Source organism: Ranitomeya variabilis, chromosome 5 (genome assembly GCF_051348905.1).
Source record: "Ranitomeya variabilis isolate aRanVar5 chromosome 5, aRanVar5.hap1, whole genome shotgun sequence".
Taxonomy (NCBI): Eukaryota; Metazoa; Chordata; class Amphibia; order Anura; family Dendrobatidae; genus Ranitomeya; species Ranitomeya variabilis.
The window spans coordinates 266,260,616-266,282,032 of NC_135236.1; the positions used below are offsets into that span (position 1 = coordinate 266,260,616).

At 44.6% G+C, this 21,417-nt stretch overlaps 1 protein-coding gene across 2 annotated transcripts in view; it reads left to right on the forward strand.

Annotated features, from left to right (window-relative positions):
• The window catches only part of SEC11A (SEC11 homolog A, signal peptidase complex subunit), a 47,174-nt gene that overhangs the window by 11,830 nt on the left and 13,927 nt on the right, over positions 1-21,417 (forward strand). For both annotated transcript variants that reach the window (XM_077264226.1, XM_077264227.1), the window contains exon 2: positions 8,562-8,671. In XM_077264226.1, coding sequence (XP_077120341.1) covers positions 8,562-8,671 — 110 coding nt within the window. The remainder of the gene's footprint in view (positions 1-8,561; positions 8,672-21,417) is intronic.

Below are 21,417 nucleotides of genomic sequence, written 5' to 3' on the forward strand. Positions count from 1 at the left end.
TGCCGACAAGCTTTTTGGAGATGGAAATTTCCTAATCCAGCAGGCCTTGGTACCTGACCATATTGCCAAAAGTACCAATACCTGGTTTAAAAACAAAAGTATCACTGTGCTTGATTGGCCAGCAAACTCGTCTGACCTTAACCCCATAGAGGAGCCCCGACCAAGTATTGAGAGCATTTACTGAGCAAACATTTCAGTAGGCCAACATTTTGGATTTTAAAATCATTTTTCTCCTATTCCTCATTGGGGGACACAGGACCATGGGGTGTTATGCTGCTGTCACTAGGAGGACACTAAGTGAACACAAAAAAGATTAACTCCTCCTCTGCAGTATACACCCTCTCGCCGGCTGAAATTCAACCAGCTCTTGCTTAGTGTCTGTAGGAGGCACTTGGGTCTGCTTCAGACCCCAACGTTTTTTATTTTTATTTTTTTACTTAACGGAGTGAAAGGGGGCGACGGATCCCTTTCCAAGGGTCCGCTTTCCCCCGAACCATCAACAGGCGACTACACAAAGTATATCTTCCCGTACCCTCTCCTGTGACGACTGAGGCATGCCTAACCTCACTTTGGGGCGACGGTTCCTTCTTGGTCCCGATTTCCCCACCCCTGAAAGACGGCGATCACATGGAGTTTTTCCCTTCTTGTTCCTCTCCGTAGCAGAGAAGAACCCACAACTGGATGGACAGAGGCACTAATGGCAGCAGCCCTATGAGCACTGGCGAGGTCCTCTCCATCCCCCGCTATAGAGAGGATGGATTGAGCTCATACCCTTACACAGAGAGGAGGCGCAGCACAACTCCGGCTCTGCTACATCACCTCCATGAGTATGAGCCCCCTTGCACTTCCCTGCGATGGATGGTGCGGGTCCTTGTCCCCGGGGAGAGGTGCCGCTGGCCTGGTGCCAGCCGCAGTCGATCGGCGTCCCGTCGCGCTTCCCTCCCTCCCAGCCGGCGCGTGCCGCCGGCAGGCTCCAGAAATTTAGCCCCCGGCCTTTAACCGGACCAGGCCGGAATTTTTAATGGTGCCGCCCACTGCCGGAGTTCCGCCCACGTTCCTGGCGCTTCTCGTCCTGAACGAGAAGCGCCTTGCTAATCTCGGGGGGGCCATGTCCTTTTAGCCTACTGCTGTGGGACCACGCTGACTGACAGCCCGCAACACTACAGGACCGCCGCACATCCTTCTGCGGTTTTCTTTCAGACCACGACTCCTTCCCTGGGGACACAGGCACAGGACCTTGGGTAAGCTGCATACAGTCTCTGGAAGAGAGCTTAACCCCTCCTCTGCACCTATAACGCACCCTCTGCCTTTAACTCTCTGGCACACTCTGTCTCAATCTAAGGACAAACGAGTTAACAAAAAAGTGTTTTTGTACCTCATGTGCCACTTGCAATACTGCCTTGCCCCGTGCTCACAATTCTCCGTTATGCACGGATTGTGACCCGGCCTGTGTGCAGCCGCTTCCCGCCACCACAGACCCTGCAGAGCCTAGTCCCCCTGAGTGGGCTGCTTCCCTGTCACGTTCTATGGCTTCCCTGGCCAAGGCAATAAACTCTCTCCGGGGACCCTCTCTAAGTCAGAACGTCATCTTGCCGACCGCAGAGGACTCTGGTGATGGTAGGGAACCGTCCACCAGCAGGGGGCGTAATCAGTCGCAGGGAGCTCAGGTCTCCAGAAAAAGGACCCATGTCGCGTCCCCCGATCATGCTCGTGCTTCGGCATCTGCGAGCTCAATTTCTCGCTCCCTTTCTCCTGAGGGTCGCAGCGCACATGACTCTGAATGCGAGTCTGATGCATCTTTAGGCCAGAATTCCTCGACATGTCAGGAGACGCTTGATTCCCTCATTGAGGCGGTCAACAGGATTCTGAGAGTGGACGAGGAATCCACTTCAACTCCGGAAAACGTGGTGTCTTTTAAGAAGACTAAACGCATCCAGAAAGTATTTGCCAATCATCCAGAGTTTAAGGACATTGTCCAGAAACATAGGGACCGACCATATAAACGATTCACGGGGCAAAAGCCCATCGAGTCCAAATATCCTTTCGCCCCGGATTTAATGAAGCATTGGCTACAGTCCCCCTCAGTTGATCCTGCCGTATCGCGTCTCGCATCCAGAACACTCCTATCTTTGTCTGATGGTTCCTCAGTCAAAAACCCCACTGACCGTCAAATTGACTACCTGGCTCCCTCTGTCTTCGAGGCTTCAGGAGCGGCACTCTTTCCTTCCTTCTCCGCAACCTGGGTGGCTAAGGCAATGGTCGCTTGGGCAGAGGTGTTAGCCGCAACCTTCCACGACAGCAATTTTTCCCCGGAGGCGGCCAACCTCGCTAGTCAGATAGCCCAAGCCGGGGACTTTGTAGTTAAGGCTTCCATAGATGCGGCCAATTGCGCTGCACAGGCAGCTGCAAAAGCAGTCTCCATCAGAAGGTCCCTGTGGCTTCGAAATTGGCGAGCAGATTCTGCTTCCAAAAAATCGTTGACCTCTTTGCCTTACCAAGCTGGTCGTTTATTTGGTGAGAAACTGGACTAAATCATTTCTGATGCTACCTGAGGAAAGAGTAAATGTCTTCCTCAACAAAGGCCTCCCCGGCAGTTTTGGAATCAACAGCCTCAGTTCCGGCCCGTTTGCAACAACTCCAGTTGGTCCCCTAGAATCTTCTCTTCTGGATCATGACGAGCTCCGCGCGGAGACAGAGGTTCCCAGGTCTTATTCAGACCTAACCGTACCTGGAAACCCAGACCGAGGTCTTCTGGATCTAAGGAAACCAGACCCCTTAGATCTTCTACACAATGACTCGTCGAGATATCCGGCGGACACTGACAAGGTAGGTGGCCGCCTCCTTTTGTTCCGTCACGCCTGGCTCTTGGTCGTCCACGACGAGTGGGTCAGAGAGCTAGTGTCCTCCGGATATAAAATAGTTTTCTTCACCCCCGACACGTTTTTTCCATTCTTCTCATAAAACAAAGTTAACAGCCTTTCTTCAGGCTGTACAGGCGCTACGAAGGGACTGAGTCATTATTCCGGTTCCTCAGGACCAAAGGTTCAAGGGGTTTTACTCTAACCTATTTATGGTCCCTAAAAAGGACGGATTGCTGCGGCCTGTACTAGACTTAAAGCTGTTAAACAAGTTCATCAACGCTTCAGAATGGAATCCCTCCGTTCTGTGATCGCGTCCATGGAAAAAGGAGAGTTCCTAGCATCCATAGACATCAAGGATGCATACCTTCACATCCCAATTTTCCCTTTCCATCAACAGTTCCTACGCTTTGCATTCCGCGAGGAACACTTTAAGTTCGTCACCTTGCCCTTCGGCCTCGCCACCACCCCCAGAGTTTTCACCAAGGTCATGGCATCTCTCATGGTCATTCTTCACGCTCGGAGTGGTGGTACTTCCGTATCTGGATGACTTACTGACCAAGGGCCCGTCCTTTCCAGCCTGCGAGGAGTCTGTCGGTATCACGGTGTATACACTTTCTCGCCTGGGCTGGAAAATAAACTTCGAAAAGTCTTCTCTGGTACTGGCTCAGCAAATTTCCTTCTTTGGTATGATCCTGAACACTTCCCGCGGGTTGGTTATGCTCCCTCCAGAAAAGGCCTTGGCCTTACAACAGGGAACACTGAGTCTTTCCCGCCCAGTCCCTCACTCTCTTCGCTTCAGCATGAGCATTCTTGGAAAAATGGTGCAGCAATGGAAGCGGTTCCGTTTGCGCAGTTCCATCTACGCCCTTTGCAACATGCGCTGCGGTTGGCCTGGGACAGAAACCCGTTATCTCTCGACCGCCGGTTCCGTCTGTCTCTGCGGGTCAGGCAGACACTCAGGTGGTGGACGCTGAAGTCCTCCCTGAACCAAGGGAAGTCTTTTCCCCCGGTACACTGGTTGGTGACCACCGACGCCAGCCTTTTGGGCTGGGGTGTAGTTTTCAGCCAACACACGGCACAGGGTCGTCGGTCCACTCCAGAGTTGCGTCTCCCCATCAACATCTTGGAGATACGAGCAATCAGACTAGTCCTACTGAGTTTTCACCATCTCCTCGCAGGTCATCCCATCAGGATCCAATCCGACAACGCCACGGCGGTGGCGTATATCAATCGTCAAGGGGGAACCTGCAGCAGGACGGCCATGCACAAAGTGAGCCACATCCTTCGCTGGGCCGAGAGCAACCATTCAACCATCTCAGCGGTCCACATCCCGGGTGTAGAGAATTGGGCAGCGGATTTTCTCAGCCGCCAGGGCCTCGCCTCGGGAGAATGGTCTCTTCATCCGGAAGTCATTCAGCAGATTTGTTATCGCTGGGGGACTCCGGATGTGCATCTCATGGCATCAAGGCTAAACAACAAGGTTTCCCAGTTCATTGCCCGATCACTCGATCCATGTGCCATCGGGGCAGACGCCTTGGTCCTGCTGTGGCATCAGTTCCGACTCCTGTACTTTTTTCTTCTTTTCCCCTTGCTCCCCAGGGTCATCAAGAAGATCAGAGCAGAGGGGGTACCTGTGATCCTAGTCGCGCCAGACTGGCCGCGCCTGGCATGGTACGCGGAACTAGTTCAACTGGTCGCCGAAATTCCCTTCGGCTACCAGATCGCATGGATTTACTTTCTCAGGGCCCGATTTACCACCAGAGCTCCGGGACCCTGTCTTTGACGGCGTGGCCGTTGAATCCTGGATTTTTAGCCCAAGCTGAATTCTCTCCTGTAGTGACCGCCACCATGATTAGTGCTAGAAAGCCCATGTCCATGCGCATTTATCATTGCACCTGGCGAATCTTTCATGGTGCAATGCCCATGGACAATCTCCTCTGGTGTTCTCCATTCCTTCCATACTGGAATTCCTCCAATCAGGATTGGAGTCGGGTCTTTCGCTTAGTTCGCTCAAAGCATGTTTCAGCCTTGTCAGTTCTATTCCAACGCAAGATTGCCACCAAATTACCGGTAAAGACGTTCATTCAGGGAGTTTCCCATATGGCGCCTCCCTATAAACTGCCGTTGGATTCATGGGATCTTACTTTGGTTCTCGGAGTCCTACAGGAGGCCCCTTTCGAACCACTGCAAGAGGTATCACTAACCTTTCTTTCCTGGAAGGTGGTTTTCTTAGTGGCAATTACGTCAATCAGACGAGTCTCTGAGTTGGCAGCCCTTTCCTGCCAACCCCCGTTCCTGATTTTTCATCCAGACAAGGCAGTCTTGAGGACGTCGCTCTCTTTCCTGCCCAAGGTTGTTTCCTTTTTTCACCTCAATGAGGAGATTGTTCTGCCCACATTATGTCCGGCACCGGTCTATCGTATTATTATTATTTATTGTTATAGCGCCATTTATTCCATGGCGCTTTACATGTGAGAATCAAGAAAGCTCTTCACACTCTCGATGTGGTTAGGGCTCTTAGACGTTACATTTCGCGGACAGCTCCCTTCCGCAAGTCAGATGTCCTGTTCGTGCTTCCAGAGGGGCATAGGAAGGGTCTAGCCGCTTCAAAGGCCCACACTAGCCAAGTGGATTCGATCAGCTATTCAGGAGTCCTACTGTGTCAGGGGCACTCCTGTCCCAGCAGGGATTAAGGTGCATTCTACTTGGCCAGTGGGCGCCTCTTGGGCCATTCGGCATCAGGCGTCAGCACAACAGGTCTGCAAAGCTGCGACTTGGTCCATCTTGCATACGTTTACAAAACACTACCACGTTCATTCTCAGTCTTCTGCAGACGCAGCTCTTGGCAGGCGTATTCTGCAATCTGCAGTACCACAGCTGTAAGCCAGTGGTACATGGGTTATTAGTAGTTGTGTTGCTCCCCACCCAGGGACTGCTTTGACGTCCCATGGTCCTGTGTCCCCCAATAAGGCGTAGGAGAAATAGGGATTTTTGTGACAAAAATGAAACTTTTTGACAAGGCACATCAGCTCTATGTTCACAGATGGAAAAATGAAACATATCAAGAAAAGAACACTGTCCCTACTGTGAAACATGGAGGAGGCTCTGTTATGTTCTGGGGCTGCTTTGCTGCATCTGGCACAGGGTGTCTAGAATCTGCGCAGGGTACAATGAAATCTCAAGACTATCAAGGGATTCTAGAGAGAAATGTGCTGCCCAGTGTCAGAATGCTTGGTCTGTCGCAGGTCATGGGTCTTGCAACAGGATAATGACCCAAAACACACAGCTAAAAACACCCAAGAATGGCTAAGAGGAAAACATTGGACTATTCTGAAGTGGCCTTCTATGAGCTCTGATCTAAATCCTATTGAGCATCTTTGGAAAGAGATGAATCATGCTGTCTGGAAAATGCATCCTTCAAACATGAGACAACTGGAGCAGTTTGCTCTTGAGGAGTGGGCCCAAATACTTGTCGAGAGGCGCAGAAGTCTAATTGACAGTTACTGGAATCGTTTGACTGCAGTAATTGCCTCAAAAGGTTGTGCAGCAAAATATTAAGTTGAGTACCATCATTTCTGTCCAGGCCTATTTCATGAGTTATTTTTTTTTTTTTTTTTAATTCTGTGGAAGCATGGTTGAAAAGCAATGTCTGACTTTCATTTGTTCATTTTCATAGATTTTTTATTTATTATTACTTTTGTCGGATTCAAGTTATTTCTGTGACCAATGTGGGTTTTTTGTCACTAAATGAAGAGTACCAACAATTTTTGACCACGTGTGTATAGTCACATTGCCACATTGCTTTTCAACCTTTGCAGAAGAAATGTCTGACTTTCATTTGTTCATTTTCATAATTTTTTTTTATTTATCATTACTTTTGTCCTGTTCAAATTATTTTTATGACCATTGTGGGTTTTTCTGTCATTAAATCAGGGGTACCACCAATTTTGACCATGTGTATGTCACTTTCAGTGTTTTTCAGCGTTTTTCACCCATTGAAATGAATGGGTGATGGAAAATGCTGAAGATACACACAAAAAACGCCACGGTATGGCAGTATGTATCAGCTGACAGGTTCCTTTTAGAGAATCTTCAATGAAATTGTTCAAAATGCACTACCAGAACACAAACTGGTAATTGGAAAGGGAGCTTTCAATTCGCATAAAAAGCCTTAAAAAATAGGCTCATGCCGGGATTCATTGGGAAAACACCTTTCTATCCACCTCCTCCCCCAACCTTTTTTTTTTTTTTTGTAAGTGTAGGTTTTGTTTGTTAAATAATCCCTCCTATTATTTTTTACCTTTTTAATGTATTGCAGTCAGATTATTTAACACTATGTACTTACAATTGCTCATTTTGCCATTTTGCCTTTCTACCCAGTTAATTCTTCTCTTTTCAATTAAGTCTATGACATTGCGAGATTAAAGGGAACCTGTCACCCCAAAAATCGATGAGCTGCGTCCACCGGCATCAGGGGCTTATCTACAGCATTCTGTAATGCTGTAGATAAGCCCCCGATGTATCCTGAAAGATAAGAAAAAGAGGTTATATTATACTCGCCAGGGGCGGTCCCGCTGCGGTCTGGTCCGATCCTAACAGTCAATGTCGACCCTTTAACGAGCCTTGTCACATGACTTAGGATAATAGCCAAACCAGAATCTCAACTTGCAGACACTGTGTTTCGGGGTAGTGGAGATCTTGCTTGGCTGATTGAGAGGCATCTGACCGGGATCCAAGAAGTATCGTTTCTCCTTGCGGAGAGTGATTAAGGTCTATGTAGAAACAGGAGGTCAGTTTTCCCTGTGAGAGTCATGAGACTCTGCAAAAGTTCTTGGTAGGGGGAGGAGGGAACAGCTGGGTCAGGAGTTGAAAAGAGGACTGATAAATGGAGGGAAAAGAGACTTCTAGTTTCTACACAGAGCAGAGAAAAGAGAAGGATTAGCTGGATAGAAAGGCAAATGAGCAACACAGTGCTATATAATATGATGACTGCAGTATATTAAGAGGATAAAAACTTCGGGGGAAGGAGTACTTCTTTAAATCCCATCTCATCAAGAAGCTACCATCAATGCTTAATCTTACCATACTGTATCTTAATTTTAACTCTGCTTGTAACACTTTACATTATACTTTACTGGCTGTTTTTGCTCCTTATTTTCATATTTTATAAAATTCAGTAAATACAAGTATAAAACAATAATTCCAAATGTTCTATCCTTCTTTCTACAAATCTTCTAGAAACCAGTAACAAGATAGTCTGAAAAGCTGCCATGTATAATACATAGACATACCTACTGTAAATGTATTCCTGTGTTTTATTTTTTCCACAAATAGGCTAAGTAAAGTGAATATCTATCTGTGTTGTGACAAGCCCTCTGTTTATGACTAAACTATTAATTAGAATATACTGTAATAGGCAAGACCAGAAAAGATATAAAAAGTGTTATTTGTATGCTCAGGTAATAAAAAAAAAAAAAAAAAACTAAACTATAAATCTATGACTTGGGGGCACACTTTATCACCAGTGAGCCCCATTGTTTAAAGAAATGGGAACCGGCATGGTATTTTTTTTTTTTTTTTTTTGCAGGATGAATACAAGTATGAAGCATTATAAAAATTATTACTCTTAATACTGTATTACTGTATTATGTTACCTGGGTGATCAGGATCTAATAGTTCCTTTTGACTTTTTTTTTTTAGCTTTATTACCAAGTGTTAAACTTTGGTATGATAGTGTCCTCTGCACTGATGATATGGAAAGGCCTGATGGTGATTACTGGCAGTGAGAGTCCGATAGTTGTTGTCCTAAGGTAAGCAAGTCTGATCCCTTCCATACGTTGCCATTGTTTGTCAACATCACTGTGTCTAGAGCTTTTAATGGCTTTTATTTATTTATTTTTTTCTAATGGCTACAGCACTGATCTTCCTCTGCTTCCAGGCTTTATACATAAATCCCACAGGTCAGCGTATAACATGTCTGCTGCTGTAGCAGTTTTATCCCGTACACTGTCAAGGAAATGCGTAATCCGTCATGACTTAATGCTGTTGCCGACACTAGAATATAAGGGATAAAGCCCAGGTCAGGGTATCATATTACAGCTTTAGAATAATACCAGGATCAAAATTGTAGGTGCAACATTTGTGTTGTCACTCATTTGAAGTATGGTAACAGCATGAAAAGTTTTACATCCTGGATCTGTTACCGAGAAGTTGCAAAGTGTCAGCAAGAAGGATCGTAGCCTGTTACGGTCATCTCTCCCCCTGTAAAGCCTTCAGTCTCCCCAGGAGAGATACAAGAACATTATTTAATGTTTCATTCCCTCAATAAGAGAAGTTATGTGCCTTCTGATTCTCAGGAGGAAGGTCTGTATTTTTTTTCTATTAAAGAAGTGAGAACATGAGCTGTTACATATGCAATTACCCCCTGTAACTAGTACTGACATTTGTCATTTTGGACTCTGAATTTCATAGATATTTTTTTTGTTTCCTTTTTTTTTTTTTTTTTTTTTTTTTAGTGAAGTTGTATGACATTAATCAAAGCTCGTTTAATACGATCATTTGGTCCCCATACAGCATGCATGATGTCATCAGCACATTACCCATTTACACGGGCTATGTACTACGGATTATTGTGCCAGTGTATATATGGATTTTTTTTTTTTGTATACTGGCATGGACTTCTCACTTCTGTATGCAGCTGTCTACATTAATTGCCCCAGTGAAACAAAGTAAGGGAAATTCAATATAAAAATTAATACATTTTTATTTGTGCAATATAAAAATATCTTTGAGTATCTAACTTTTCTTCTCCTCCCGTATGGTTATATTTTGTGCAATTAGTATAATTTTCACTGCTCAGCACGGTCAGCAAAGTAATTGCCCCAGCTAAATATGCACTATACGGCCGTAATTATTACTTAAAATCTGGATGGATTAAAAACTAGCATACTCTGTGCAATTAGTGTAACTTTCACTGTGCAGCACGGTTAGCAAAGTAATTGCCGCGGCTGAATCTGCACTGCACCGTAGTAATTATTACTTAAAATCTGGGTGGATTAGAAATTAGGATATTAAAATTCTAATAGACTGATTAATACCACAGTGCACTTTATCATTTCATAATAGACTCATTATTTGTAATTTTTTTGATTGCTTTATTGATGCTGGTCATCTTTCCCCTTTCTTTTGGAGGTCTGTTTTATAGTTGCAATATTTGGAATATTTTTATATTGTACAAATAAAATGTATTAATTTTTTAGATTGAATTTCCCTTACTTTGTTTCACTTCTGTCTTTTGTGGCATTCCTTTCACAATAGACCATGTTTATCATATTTCTTTGGAGTGACCTAGCCGTCATTTAATAGGACTATGGGATTAATTAACCCCTTAACGACCGCCGATACGCCTTTTAACGGCGGCCGCTAAGGGTACTTAATCCACAGCGCCGTTAATTAACGGCGCTGTGGAAAAAGTGAATAGCGCCCCCCAGAGTCGGATTTTCTCTGGGGTCTCGGTTGCCGAGGGTAGCCGAGACCCCAGAGAACATGATTCGGGGGGTTTTTACCGACCCCCGAGTTGCGATCGCCGGTAATTAACCGTTTACCGGCGGTCGCAACAACAAAAAAAAAACGCGATTTGCCGTTTAATTTCTCTGTCCTCCGATGTGATCGCACATCGGAGGACAGAGAAATGTGGTCCCCGATGGCCCCCAATAGCCCCCCAATACTTACCTACCTCCCCCGGTGCTCCTCGTGTCTCCCCATGGGCGCCGCCATCTTTCTTCCGGGAAAAAATGGCGGGCGCACGCGCAGTGCGCCCGGCACCCGGATGTTCTTTGGGGTCTCGGCTGCCGGGGGTAGCCGAGACCCCAAAGAACATGATCGGGGTCGGTTTGCACCGACCCCTGCTTTGCGATCGCCGGTAATTAACAGTTTACCGGCGACCGCAAAAAAAAAAAAAAAAAAGCGATCAGTTATTTCTCTGTCCTCTGATGTGATCGCACATCAGAGGACAGAGAAATAGGGGGATTCGGGGACCCTATCATACTCACCCGGGGTCCCTGGGTCCTCTTCTGTCTTCTCCTACCAGCCGGCTTTTTCATCATGGCGGGCGCATGCGCAGTGCGCCCGCCATCTGCTGCCATCTGCCGGCCGGCAGGAGAAGACAAGTTGGGGCTAAAATTAGGGTTAGGGTTAGAGTTAGGGTTAGAGTTAGGGTTAGAGTTAGGGTTAGAGTTAGGGTTAGAGTTAGGGTTAGAGTTAGGGTTAGAGTTAGGGTTAGAGTTAGGGTTAGAGTTAGGGTTAGAGTTAGGGTTAGAGTTAGGGTTAGAGTTAGGGTTAGAGTTAGGGTTAGAGTTAGGGTTAGAGTTAGGGTTAGAGTTAGGGTTAGAGTTAGGGTTAGAGTTAGGGTTAGAGTTAGGGTTAGAGTTAGGGTTAGAGTTAGGGTTAGAGTTAGGGTTAGAGTTAGGGTTAGAGTTAGGGTTAGGGTTGGGGCTAAATTTAGGGTTAGGGCTAGGGTTAGGGTTAGGCTACTTTCACACTAGCGTTTTTTGGCTTCCGTCGCAATGCGTCGTTGGAGAAAAAACGCATCCTGCAAAAGTGCTTGCAGGATGCGTTTTTTCTCCATTGGCTTGCATTAGCGACGCATTGCGACGGATTGCCACATGTCGCATCCGTCGTGCGACGGATGCGTCGTGCTTCGGCGGACCGTCGACACAAAAAAAACTACATGTAACTTTTTTGTGCGACGTGTCCGCCATTTCCGACCGCGCATGCGTGGCCGGAACTCCGCCCCCGCCTCCCCGCACCTCACAATGGGGCAGCGGATGCGTTGAAAAAACAGCATCCGCTGCACCAGTTGTGCGGCGCTTACAACGCTAGCGTCGGTACGTCGGCCCGACACACTGCGATGGGCCGAGTACGACGCTAGTGTGAAAGTAGCCTTAGGCTTCTTTCACACTTGCGTCGGTACGGGGCGGTCGCAATGCGTCGGCCCGATGTACCGACGCACGTTGTGAAAATTGTGCACAACGTGGGCAGCGGATGCAGTTTTTCAACGCATCCGCTGCCCAGTCTATGTCCTGGGGAGGAGGGGGCAGAGTTACGGCCACGCATCTGCGGAAATGGCGGACGCGACGTACAAAAAAAAGGTTACATTGAACTTTTTTTGTGACGACGGGGGCTAAAGTTATGGTTAGGGTTGGGGCTAAAGTTAGGGTTGGGGCTAAAGTTAGGGTTAGAGTTGGGATTAGGGTTAGGGTTTGGATTAGGGTTGGGATTAGTGTTACGTTTGGGATTAGGGTTGGGATTAGGGTTAGGGTTGGGATTAGGGTTAGGGGTGTGTTGGATTTAGGGTTTTGATTAGGGTTATGGTTAGGGTTGAGATTAGGGCTGTTTTGGGGTTAGGGTTGTGATTATCGTTAGGGTTGTGATTAGGATTATGGATCGGGTTGAGATTAGGGTTAGGGCTGTGTTGGGGTTAGGGTTGGAGTTAGAATTGGGGGGTTTCCACTGTTTAGGTACATCAGGGGGTCTCCAAACACGACAGCCAATTTTGCGCTAAAAAAGTCAAATGGTACTCCCTCCCTTCTGAGCTCTGCCGTGCGCCCAAACAGTGGTTTACCCCCACATATGGGGCATCAGCGTACTCGGGATAAATTGGACAACTTTTGGGGTCCAATTTCTCTTGTTACCCTTGTGAAAATAAAAACTTGGGGGCTAAAAAAATCTTTATTGTTAAAAAATATATATTTTTTATTTTCACGACTCTGCATTATAAATTTCTGTGAAGCACTTGAGCTTTCAAAGTTCTCACCACATATCTAGATAAGTTCCTTAGGGGGTCTAGTTTCCAAAATTTGGTCACTTGTGGGGGTTTCTACTGTTTAGGTACATTAGGGGTCTGCAAAGGCAACATAACGCCCGCAGACAATTCTATCAAAGTCTGCATTCCAAAATGGCGCTCCTTCCCTTCCGAGCTCTGCCGTGCGCCCAAACAGTGGTTTACCCCCACATATGGGGTACCAGCATACTCAGGACAAATTGGACAACAACTTTTGGGGTCCAATTTCTCTTGTTACCCTTGTGAAAATAAAAACTTGGGGGCTAAAAAATCTTTATTGTTAAAAAATATATATTTTTTATTTTCACGACTCTGCATTATAAACTTCTGTGATGCACTTGGGCATTCAAAGTTCTCACTACACATCTAGATAAGTTCCTTAAGGGGTCTAGTTTCCAAAATGGTGTCATATGTGGGGGGTCTCTACTGTTTAGGCACATCAGCGGCTGTCCAAACGTGACATGGCGTCCGATCTCAATTCCAGCCAATTCTACATTGAAAAAGTAAAACGACACTCCTTCTCTTCCAAGCTCTGCGGTGCGCCCAAACAGTGGTTTACCCCCATATATGGGGTATCGACGTACTCAGGAGAAATTGCACAACAACTTTTGTGGCCTAATTTCTCCTGTTACCCTTGTGAAAATAAAAATTTGGGGGCAAAAAGATCATTTTTGTAGAAAAAATGAGATTTTTTATTTTCACGGCTCTACGTTATAAACTTCTGTGAAGCACCTGGGGGTTTAAAGTGCTCACCACACATCTAGATAAGTTCCTTAAGGGGTCTAGTTTCCAAAATGGTATCACTTGTGGGGGGTTTCCACTGTTTAGGCACATCAGGGACTCTCCAAACGCGACATGGCATCCGATCTCAATTCCAGCCAATTCTGCATTGAAAAAGTCAAACGGTGCTCCTTCACTTCCAAGCTCTGCGGTGCGCCCAAACAGTGGTTTACCTCCACATATGGGGTATCGACGTACTCAGGAGAAATTGCACAACAACTTTTGTGGTCTAATTTCTCCTGTTACCCTTGTGAAAATAAGAATTTGTGGGCGAAAAAATCATTTTTGTGAAAACAAATGCGATTTTTTATTTTCACGGCTCTACGTTATAAACTTCTGTGAAGCACTTGGGGGTTCAAAGTGCTCACCACACATCTAGATAAGTTCCTTGGGGGGTCTAGTTTCCAAAATGGTGTCACTTGTGGGGGGTTTCCACTGTTTAGGCACATTAGGGGCTCTCCAAACGCGACATGGCGTCCGATCTCAATTCCAGCCAATTCTGCATTGAAACAGTCAAACGGTGCTCCTTCACTTCCAAGCTCTGCGGTGCGCCCAAACAGTGGTTTACCTCCACATATGGGGTATCGGTGTACTCAGGAAAAATTGCACAACAAAATTTGTGGTTAAATTTCTGTTTTTACACTTGTGAAAATTAAAAAAAATGGTTCTGAAGTAAAATGTTTGCAAAAAAAAGTAAAATGTTCATTTTTTTCTTCCACATTGTTTTAGTTCCTGTGAAGTACGTAAAGGGTTAATAAACTTCTTGAATGTGGTTTTGAGCAGCTTGAGGGGTGCAGTTTTTAGAATGGTGTCACACTTGGTTATTTTCTATCATATAGACCCCTCAAAATCACTTCAAAGGTGATGTGGTCCCTAAAAAAAACATGGTGTTGTAAAAATGAGAAATTGCTGGTCAACTTTTAACCCTTATAACTCCCTAACAAAAAAAAAAATTGTTTCCAAAATTGTGCTGATGTAAAGTAGACATGTGGGAAATGTTATTTATTAACTATTTTTTGTGACACATCTCTCTGATTTAAGGGCATAAAAATACAAAGTTTGAAAATTGCAAAATTTTAAAAATTTTCGCCATATTTCCATTTTTTTCATAAATAATCGCAAGTAATATCGAAGAAATGTTACCACTAACTTGAAGTACAACATGTCACGAAAAAACAATCTCAGAATCAGCGGGATCCGATAAAGCGTTCCAGAGTTATAACCTCATAAAGTGACACTGGTCAGAATTGTAAAAATTGGCTCGGTCATTAAAGGGAACCTGTCACCACGTTTTTGGAAGATGGGATAAAAATAGCGTTAAATAGGGGCAGAGGTGGGCATTACATTAGTGTGTTTGTTATGCGTTTATTACCCACCTAAGTTGCCGAAATACCTTTGCAAAGTCTCCGTTTTCGCCTGTCAATCAGGCTGGTCTGGTCAAAAGGGCGTCTTGTCTTCCCCCAGATTTTGCGTAGTTTTCCGTTGGTGGCGTAGTGGTGTGCGCATGCCCAAAGTCCTGAATCCTCTGCCAGGGGATTTAAAAGAGCGCGCTGTTCGTTTTCATTGGTGATCGGTGGGCGCGGCCATCTTCCTTTGGCCGCGCGTGCGCAGAAGCGGCGCTCTGCTGGCCGCGGCTTCAGGAAAATGGCCGCCGCGATATCCATCTGCGCACGCGCGGCATCCCGCGGCCATTTTCCTGAAGCCGCGGCCAGCAGAGCGCCGCTTCTGCGCACGCGCGGCCAAAGGAAGATGGCCGCGCCCACCGATCACCAATGAAAACGAACAGCGCGCTCTTTTAAATCCCCTGGCAGAGGATTCAGGACTTTGGGCATGCGCACACCACTACGCCACCAACGGAAAACTACGCAAAATCTGGGGGAAGACAAGACGCCCTTTTGACCAGACCAGCCTGATTGACAGGCGAAAACGGAGACTTTGCAAAGGTATTTCGGCAACTTAGGTGGGTAATAAACGCATAACAAACACACTAATGTAATGCCCACCTCTGCCCCTATTTAACGCTATTTTTATCCCATCTTCCAAAAACGTGGTGACAGGTTCCCTTTAAGTACCAAATTGGCTCTGTCACTAAGGGGTTAATTGCCCCAGTACTCATTGTTTTTCTGTTTTGTTTTTATAAAAAAATCTTGAATTTTTGATCTACAAACACTTCTTTGCTGATGTGGCTGATGATTACGGTCACAGGTAGGCATGAGAAGTCATTAATTAAGCAGAACTAACTAGTTACCGTATATACTCGAGTATAAGCCGACCCAAGTATAAGCCGACCCCCCTAATTTTGCCACAAAAAACTGGGAAAACTTATTGACTCGCGTATAAGCCTAGGGTGGAAAATGCAGCAGCTACTGGTAAATGTCAAAAATAAAAATAGATACCATTAAAAGTAAAATTAATTGAGACATCAGTAGGTTAAGTGTTTTTGAATATCCATATTGAATCAAGAGCCCCATATAATGCTCCATACAGTTCATGATGGGCCCCATAAGATGCTCCATACAAAATACGCCCCATATAATGCTCCATATTAAAATACGCCCCATATAATGCTGCATAAAGGTTGATGGTCCCATAAGGTGCTCCACGCATTATTCCCCATAAGATACTCCACACATTATACCCCAAGAGATTCTCCACACATTATGCCCCATAAGATGCTCCATACATTGTGGCCCCATAAGATTCTCCATACATTGTGGCCCCATACTATGCTCCATAAATTGTGGCCCCATATGATGCTCCATACATTGTGGCACCATACAGTGCTCCATACATTGTGGCACCATACGATGCTCCATATATTGTGGCCCCATACAATGCTCCATATATTGTTGCACCATACAATGCTCCACACATTTGCCCCATTTGCTGTTGCTGCGATTAAAATTAAAAAAAAAATCATACTCCCCTCTCTTCGCTCAGGCCCCCGGCACTTGCGATAGTCACCTTCCACGTTCCATCGCTGCGCGCTGCTCTGTCTTCCATCCGCACTGACTGTTCAGGCAGAAGGCAGCGCGCACACTAATCGCGTCATCGCGCCGTCTGACCTGAGCAGTCACAGCCAGAGGACGGAAGACAGCAGCGCGCAGCGATGGAACGAGGAAGGTGACTATCACGCAATGCTCACCTCCCTCGATATACTCACCTGCTCCCGGCGCGGTCCATGGCAGCGTCTTGCTGTCAGATGGTCTCCGGGAGCCGGCGGCATCTTCCTGTGTTCAGCGGTCACGTAGTACTGCTCATTAAAGTAATGAATATGGACGCATATTCATTACTTTAATGAGCGGTATGTGACAGCTGAAGACAGGAAGATGCCGCCGGCTCCCGGAGACCATCTGACAGCGAGACATGAACACTTTGTGGTCATGTACCAAAATCACATATACCAGCCGACAAGATACATGACCAAAATTAGTCGAAATATTGCCGATATTCTTTATTCAATATACCTATATAAAACATTATAGGTGGTTAAATGCTGCAAATAAATATATTAAAATCCGTAATTGCATCCAATGGTGAGCGATACAGATGTTTACAATTACCGTAGTTACAATATCACGCATATACACACATTCTGTTATGAGTACATATAAAGTGCATTAAATAGATAGCACCTTATCTATTTTCTATCATAGACTCAACAGGGAGTATCCTTAAAGTGCAATTTTGCTTTAATTAAATGAATAGTAAAGTATCCCTGATTCTTGTGTACTTGATGATGAACACAGGATTGAATAGATGTCAAGTTCACAAATGAGAGAGAGCATCAGTATTCAAACATACATACTGAATGCATGATACATCTATAAGGTAAGTACAAACATCACACCCTGGGCTGTGGAGTCGGTAAGCCAAACCTCCAACTCCTCAATTTCCCTGGCTCCCGACCCCACAACACTACTGATCATGTATATAAAGTGCAGCACAGATTCATCTCAACAAGACTCCAGTACAAAACCCTAACCATGACATACAAAGCCATCCACAACCTGTCTCCTCCATACATCTGTGACCTCGTCTCCCGGTACTTACCTACACGCAACCTCCGATCCTCACAAGATCTCCTTCTCTACTCCCCTCTTATCTCCTCTTCCCACAATCGCATACAAGATTTCTCTCGCATATCACCCCTACTCTGGAACCCTCTACCACAACACATCAGACTCTCGCCTACCATCGAAATCTTCAAAAAGAACCTGAAGACCCACCTCTTCCGACAAGCCTACAACCTGCAGTAACCACCGATCAACCAAACCGCTGCATGACCAGCTCTATCCTCACCTACTGTATTCTCACCCATCCCTTGTAGATTGTGAGCCTTCGCAGGCAGGGTCCTCACTCCTCCTGTACCAGTTATGACTTGTATTGTTTAAGATTATTGTACTTGTTTTTATTATGTATACCCCTCCTCACATGTAAAGTGCCATGGAATAAATGGCGCTATAACAATAAATAATAATAATAATAACTAGAAGCCAAGATCAGGAACAGAACAGACATTTTATAGGACATTTCATAACTTTCCCAAATTCTTATGAAAACATTTACAGCACATCCCGCATTGTACTACTGTACCCAATATAGTATATATTTTAGGAGTAGGTCCTTTTTATACAGACACCGACTCAGTCTCCATGACTCTGACTCCACAGCCCTGCTCACACCAAAAGATTAACTGAAAAAATAAAATCAATTTCTGTTGCCAAAACCTGGAGGAGTAATTGTGACAGCTGAGAAGGTTTTGATTGTGTCTGTAACTTGTGATGAGATATCTGGAGTGATTATATCTGCTGTGCCTATTGGGGTGCTGGAGACATTTTTTTGTTTGTTTTTGTTTTAGGAGGGGGCAACCACACTGAATAGGAATAGGTTTACAGAACTGCACCATCACTATACCACATGAAAAACTGATGTCTCTGCAGTCAGTGAATTTGGTATTAGAAAACAAACACAAGAATATACAATGAGATGGTCATAAAATTGAGTTAGGCGGATGGTTCAACACGCACACTTGTACACAGGGGGAGATATATATATATATATATTTATTATTTTCATTCATTCACTTGTGGGAAGTACTGGAAATAGCCAAATAAGCTCTTCGGCTATTTCTGAGGCCACCATTCAATTCCCAGGCATGGGACTTATGCCCCCATCCTTTTCAACAGCATAGATGACAGCTTGAGGCCTAGACCAAATTTTTTAGATTCATTTTAACCGGTTTCTGCTAAACAAGACATGATGCCACAATCAGAAATTATTTCCCAATACCTGTGTACATGTTCATCCAAGTAACCATGTGGCTGTGCCAACTTGTATCAAAGGCATGTGATAACTTCAATGCAGTAAATAAAGATATCTATTCTATTCTCACCACTCCTCCGCCTCCTGGATTCCTGCTTTGCTGGGGTCAGTGCACTCTTTGAAGATTGACAGTTCAGAGCAGTGGCAAGCATGCGCCGTTGGTATAAATTGTACAGTCTCTTGCGCTGCTTGCCGAGGCGGCTTTGCCTGTGCTGCATTACCCGAGCATGGGGCCACTGAAGCTGGTCGGATGAAGCATCAGCTCGCTGACTAGGAAACCTGCCACCTCTGATAAAACTGCTGTATACTGTAAAATTAAAAATCCCCACATTCCTGAGAACAATGAAAATGTACAATTAAATTGCAAAGTTGCTTGACTTTTTGTTTAAAGCACACTGAAATTGTATACATTTAAGCAGTTGAGACGACCCTGTAAAAAAAAATCACAGCCTGGGGGGAGGGCGGTTGTGTTGAACCCACCACATTGTTAACTTTTTGTCACAAAAAGCTCCCTGCTGCCCTCTATCTCCAGGACAATTACACAATTGACCGATCAACGTAGGAGGCTGCAGACTGTTTCCTCTAATGGGACGGTTATTGGAGAAGTAACATGGAGCGTATGGTATATACACCTCCGATTCCAAGGCATGGAATATATGTATATACCCCTGGTACGGTCACTGCCAGCTCCACAGTAACAAAATCAACTACTTGCTGGCACTACCAATCGTTACAGGCCGATTGGACACCTGACTGGTAGCATATGGTTTTCAGGTGTGTGGTTTACAGAATAAAAGGAGCAGAAGTGTTAAATTTTATATTTAACCCAGAAAGATAGGCTGTTTATAAAAAAAAAAAAAAAATTTTTTACAAAGGGGGCAAAATATTACAGCATATACAATTACATATAGTAAACAATTAACAAAGGATTTTCTAAATGCTGTTCACAGAGATGGCTAAATTTAGCTGGTGGAAGCAATCCAAAACATCTGGTTAGCGTGGATCAAACTTACACTGATTTATAGCTTCCTTAGCATTGAACACAGATCATAATTTGCCTTGTGTTTTCTTTTTGTTTTTTTTTTATCTGCACCTAAATTACACCTAAACACACATACCCTTGACGACTCGTAACAGGGCTGGTCATGGAATGTGGCTTCGGTTTCAGAAAATTATGATATTACCAACATTCACAATCTCTTTGCTCCAGAGAGTTGGAAGCCATTCGATGTCAGCCGTATTTTTTTTTTTTTTTTTTTTAATCAGTATTTTATGCACGTTCTTCACCCATTAGTCTTGAAGTTGAAAATGTATTCCCCAGCAATATCAGATCAATGCTAACCCCAATATTCATAACTGCACATTGGAGACACACAGTTTGGGGAAGTTCTTTCATCATAGCAGCTCATCCCAGAGAAAACCCTACTATTTCTCCTTTTACCAAACAAAACCCTAGACTTCATGTCTATTTCCAGCATATATACCAGTCTTAATTACCTATCCACTCTCCCTGTGCTTCAAAAGGAGTTTTAATTAGGTTACTATTTAGCTACCACTAATTTCCTTTCTACTCCATATGTCAAATGTGTAATTCTTTTTCAAGGAGGGTTGTAGATTGTAAGCTCTTTCTCCTACTGGAGATTCTGTGTGCGAGGTGGGATTTTTATTCTATGACAGACCCCTTCAACATTTATCACTGTGTTTATAAAGGAATGAGGCGCTCTGTTACCCAGTGTGCCCCCATGTTGTATTCGGATGTTCATTTTTATGTAGGGTCTTTCTCCTACTCGGGATAAGGCAATATATTGTCAGAAACCACTTCGACTTGCGGTTTTCTTGCAATTTGATTACAAGTACTCATTTGAAAACCCCTCCAAATTATGGTAAAACCGCATTTTTGTGTTCCTCCCCTTTATATACATTTGTCCTTTTACGATAAGGGGTTAATGGTATTCCGGCTAGAAGACCGTAATCGGTGGCTAGTGACCGCAATAAATATTTATAGTAGAAGCGCTCATTAATTATCACTCTACTTCTCGAGTTAATAATCCAGATTTTTATTAATATAGGAATTTTTGCCTCATCAACTGTCATCTAATCAGAATTATGTAAATTTCCCAGATAACCATATTTTTTCCTGCTGTAAGATCACCCAGTCCTGTCGTCGAGGTTTCACTGCTAATCGCCTTACCCTTTTCCTTATCACAATTGCCCATTTATTTCTTTCTCTTTCCGCTGTCGGCTGCTTAGACATATTTATTTTGATTGATGGCTTAATAAAGCAAATACTTGGTGAACCTGACATCTCCTCTAAATTAGTGGAGATTACCTTTAAAGGTCACTCAGATGTGTTGTACTGGTCTTCTTGCGATGTTTGTGTAAATATCAAGAAGTGTGTATGTGAGGCGGCGGCATGTTCTGTCTTAAAGAGCAATCGGGAGAGGAGCCTGTAAAAGGCTAACCAAAGGTTTTATGTATTTTTCCTTAAGCGTGGATAGGAAAAGTAAATACACTTGACTTGTGCCATAGGAAAAGGACAGGTGTAATGTCCTAAAATAAGAGCCTTCAAATAGGTTTTGCTCTCAAATCTAGAGATATTTTTTTATGAAC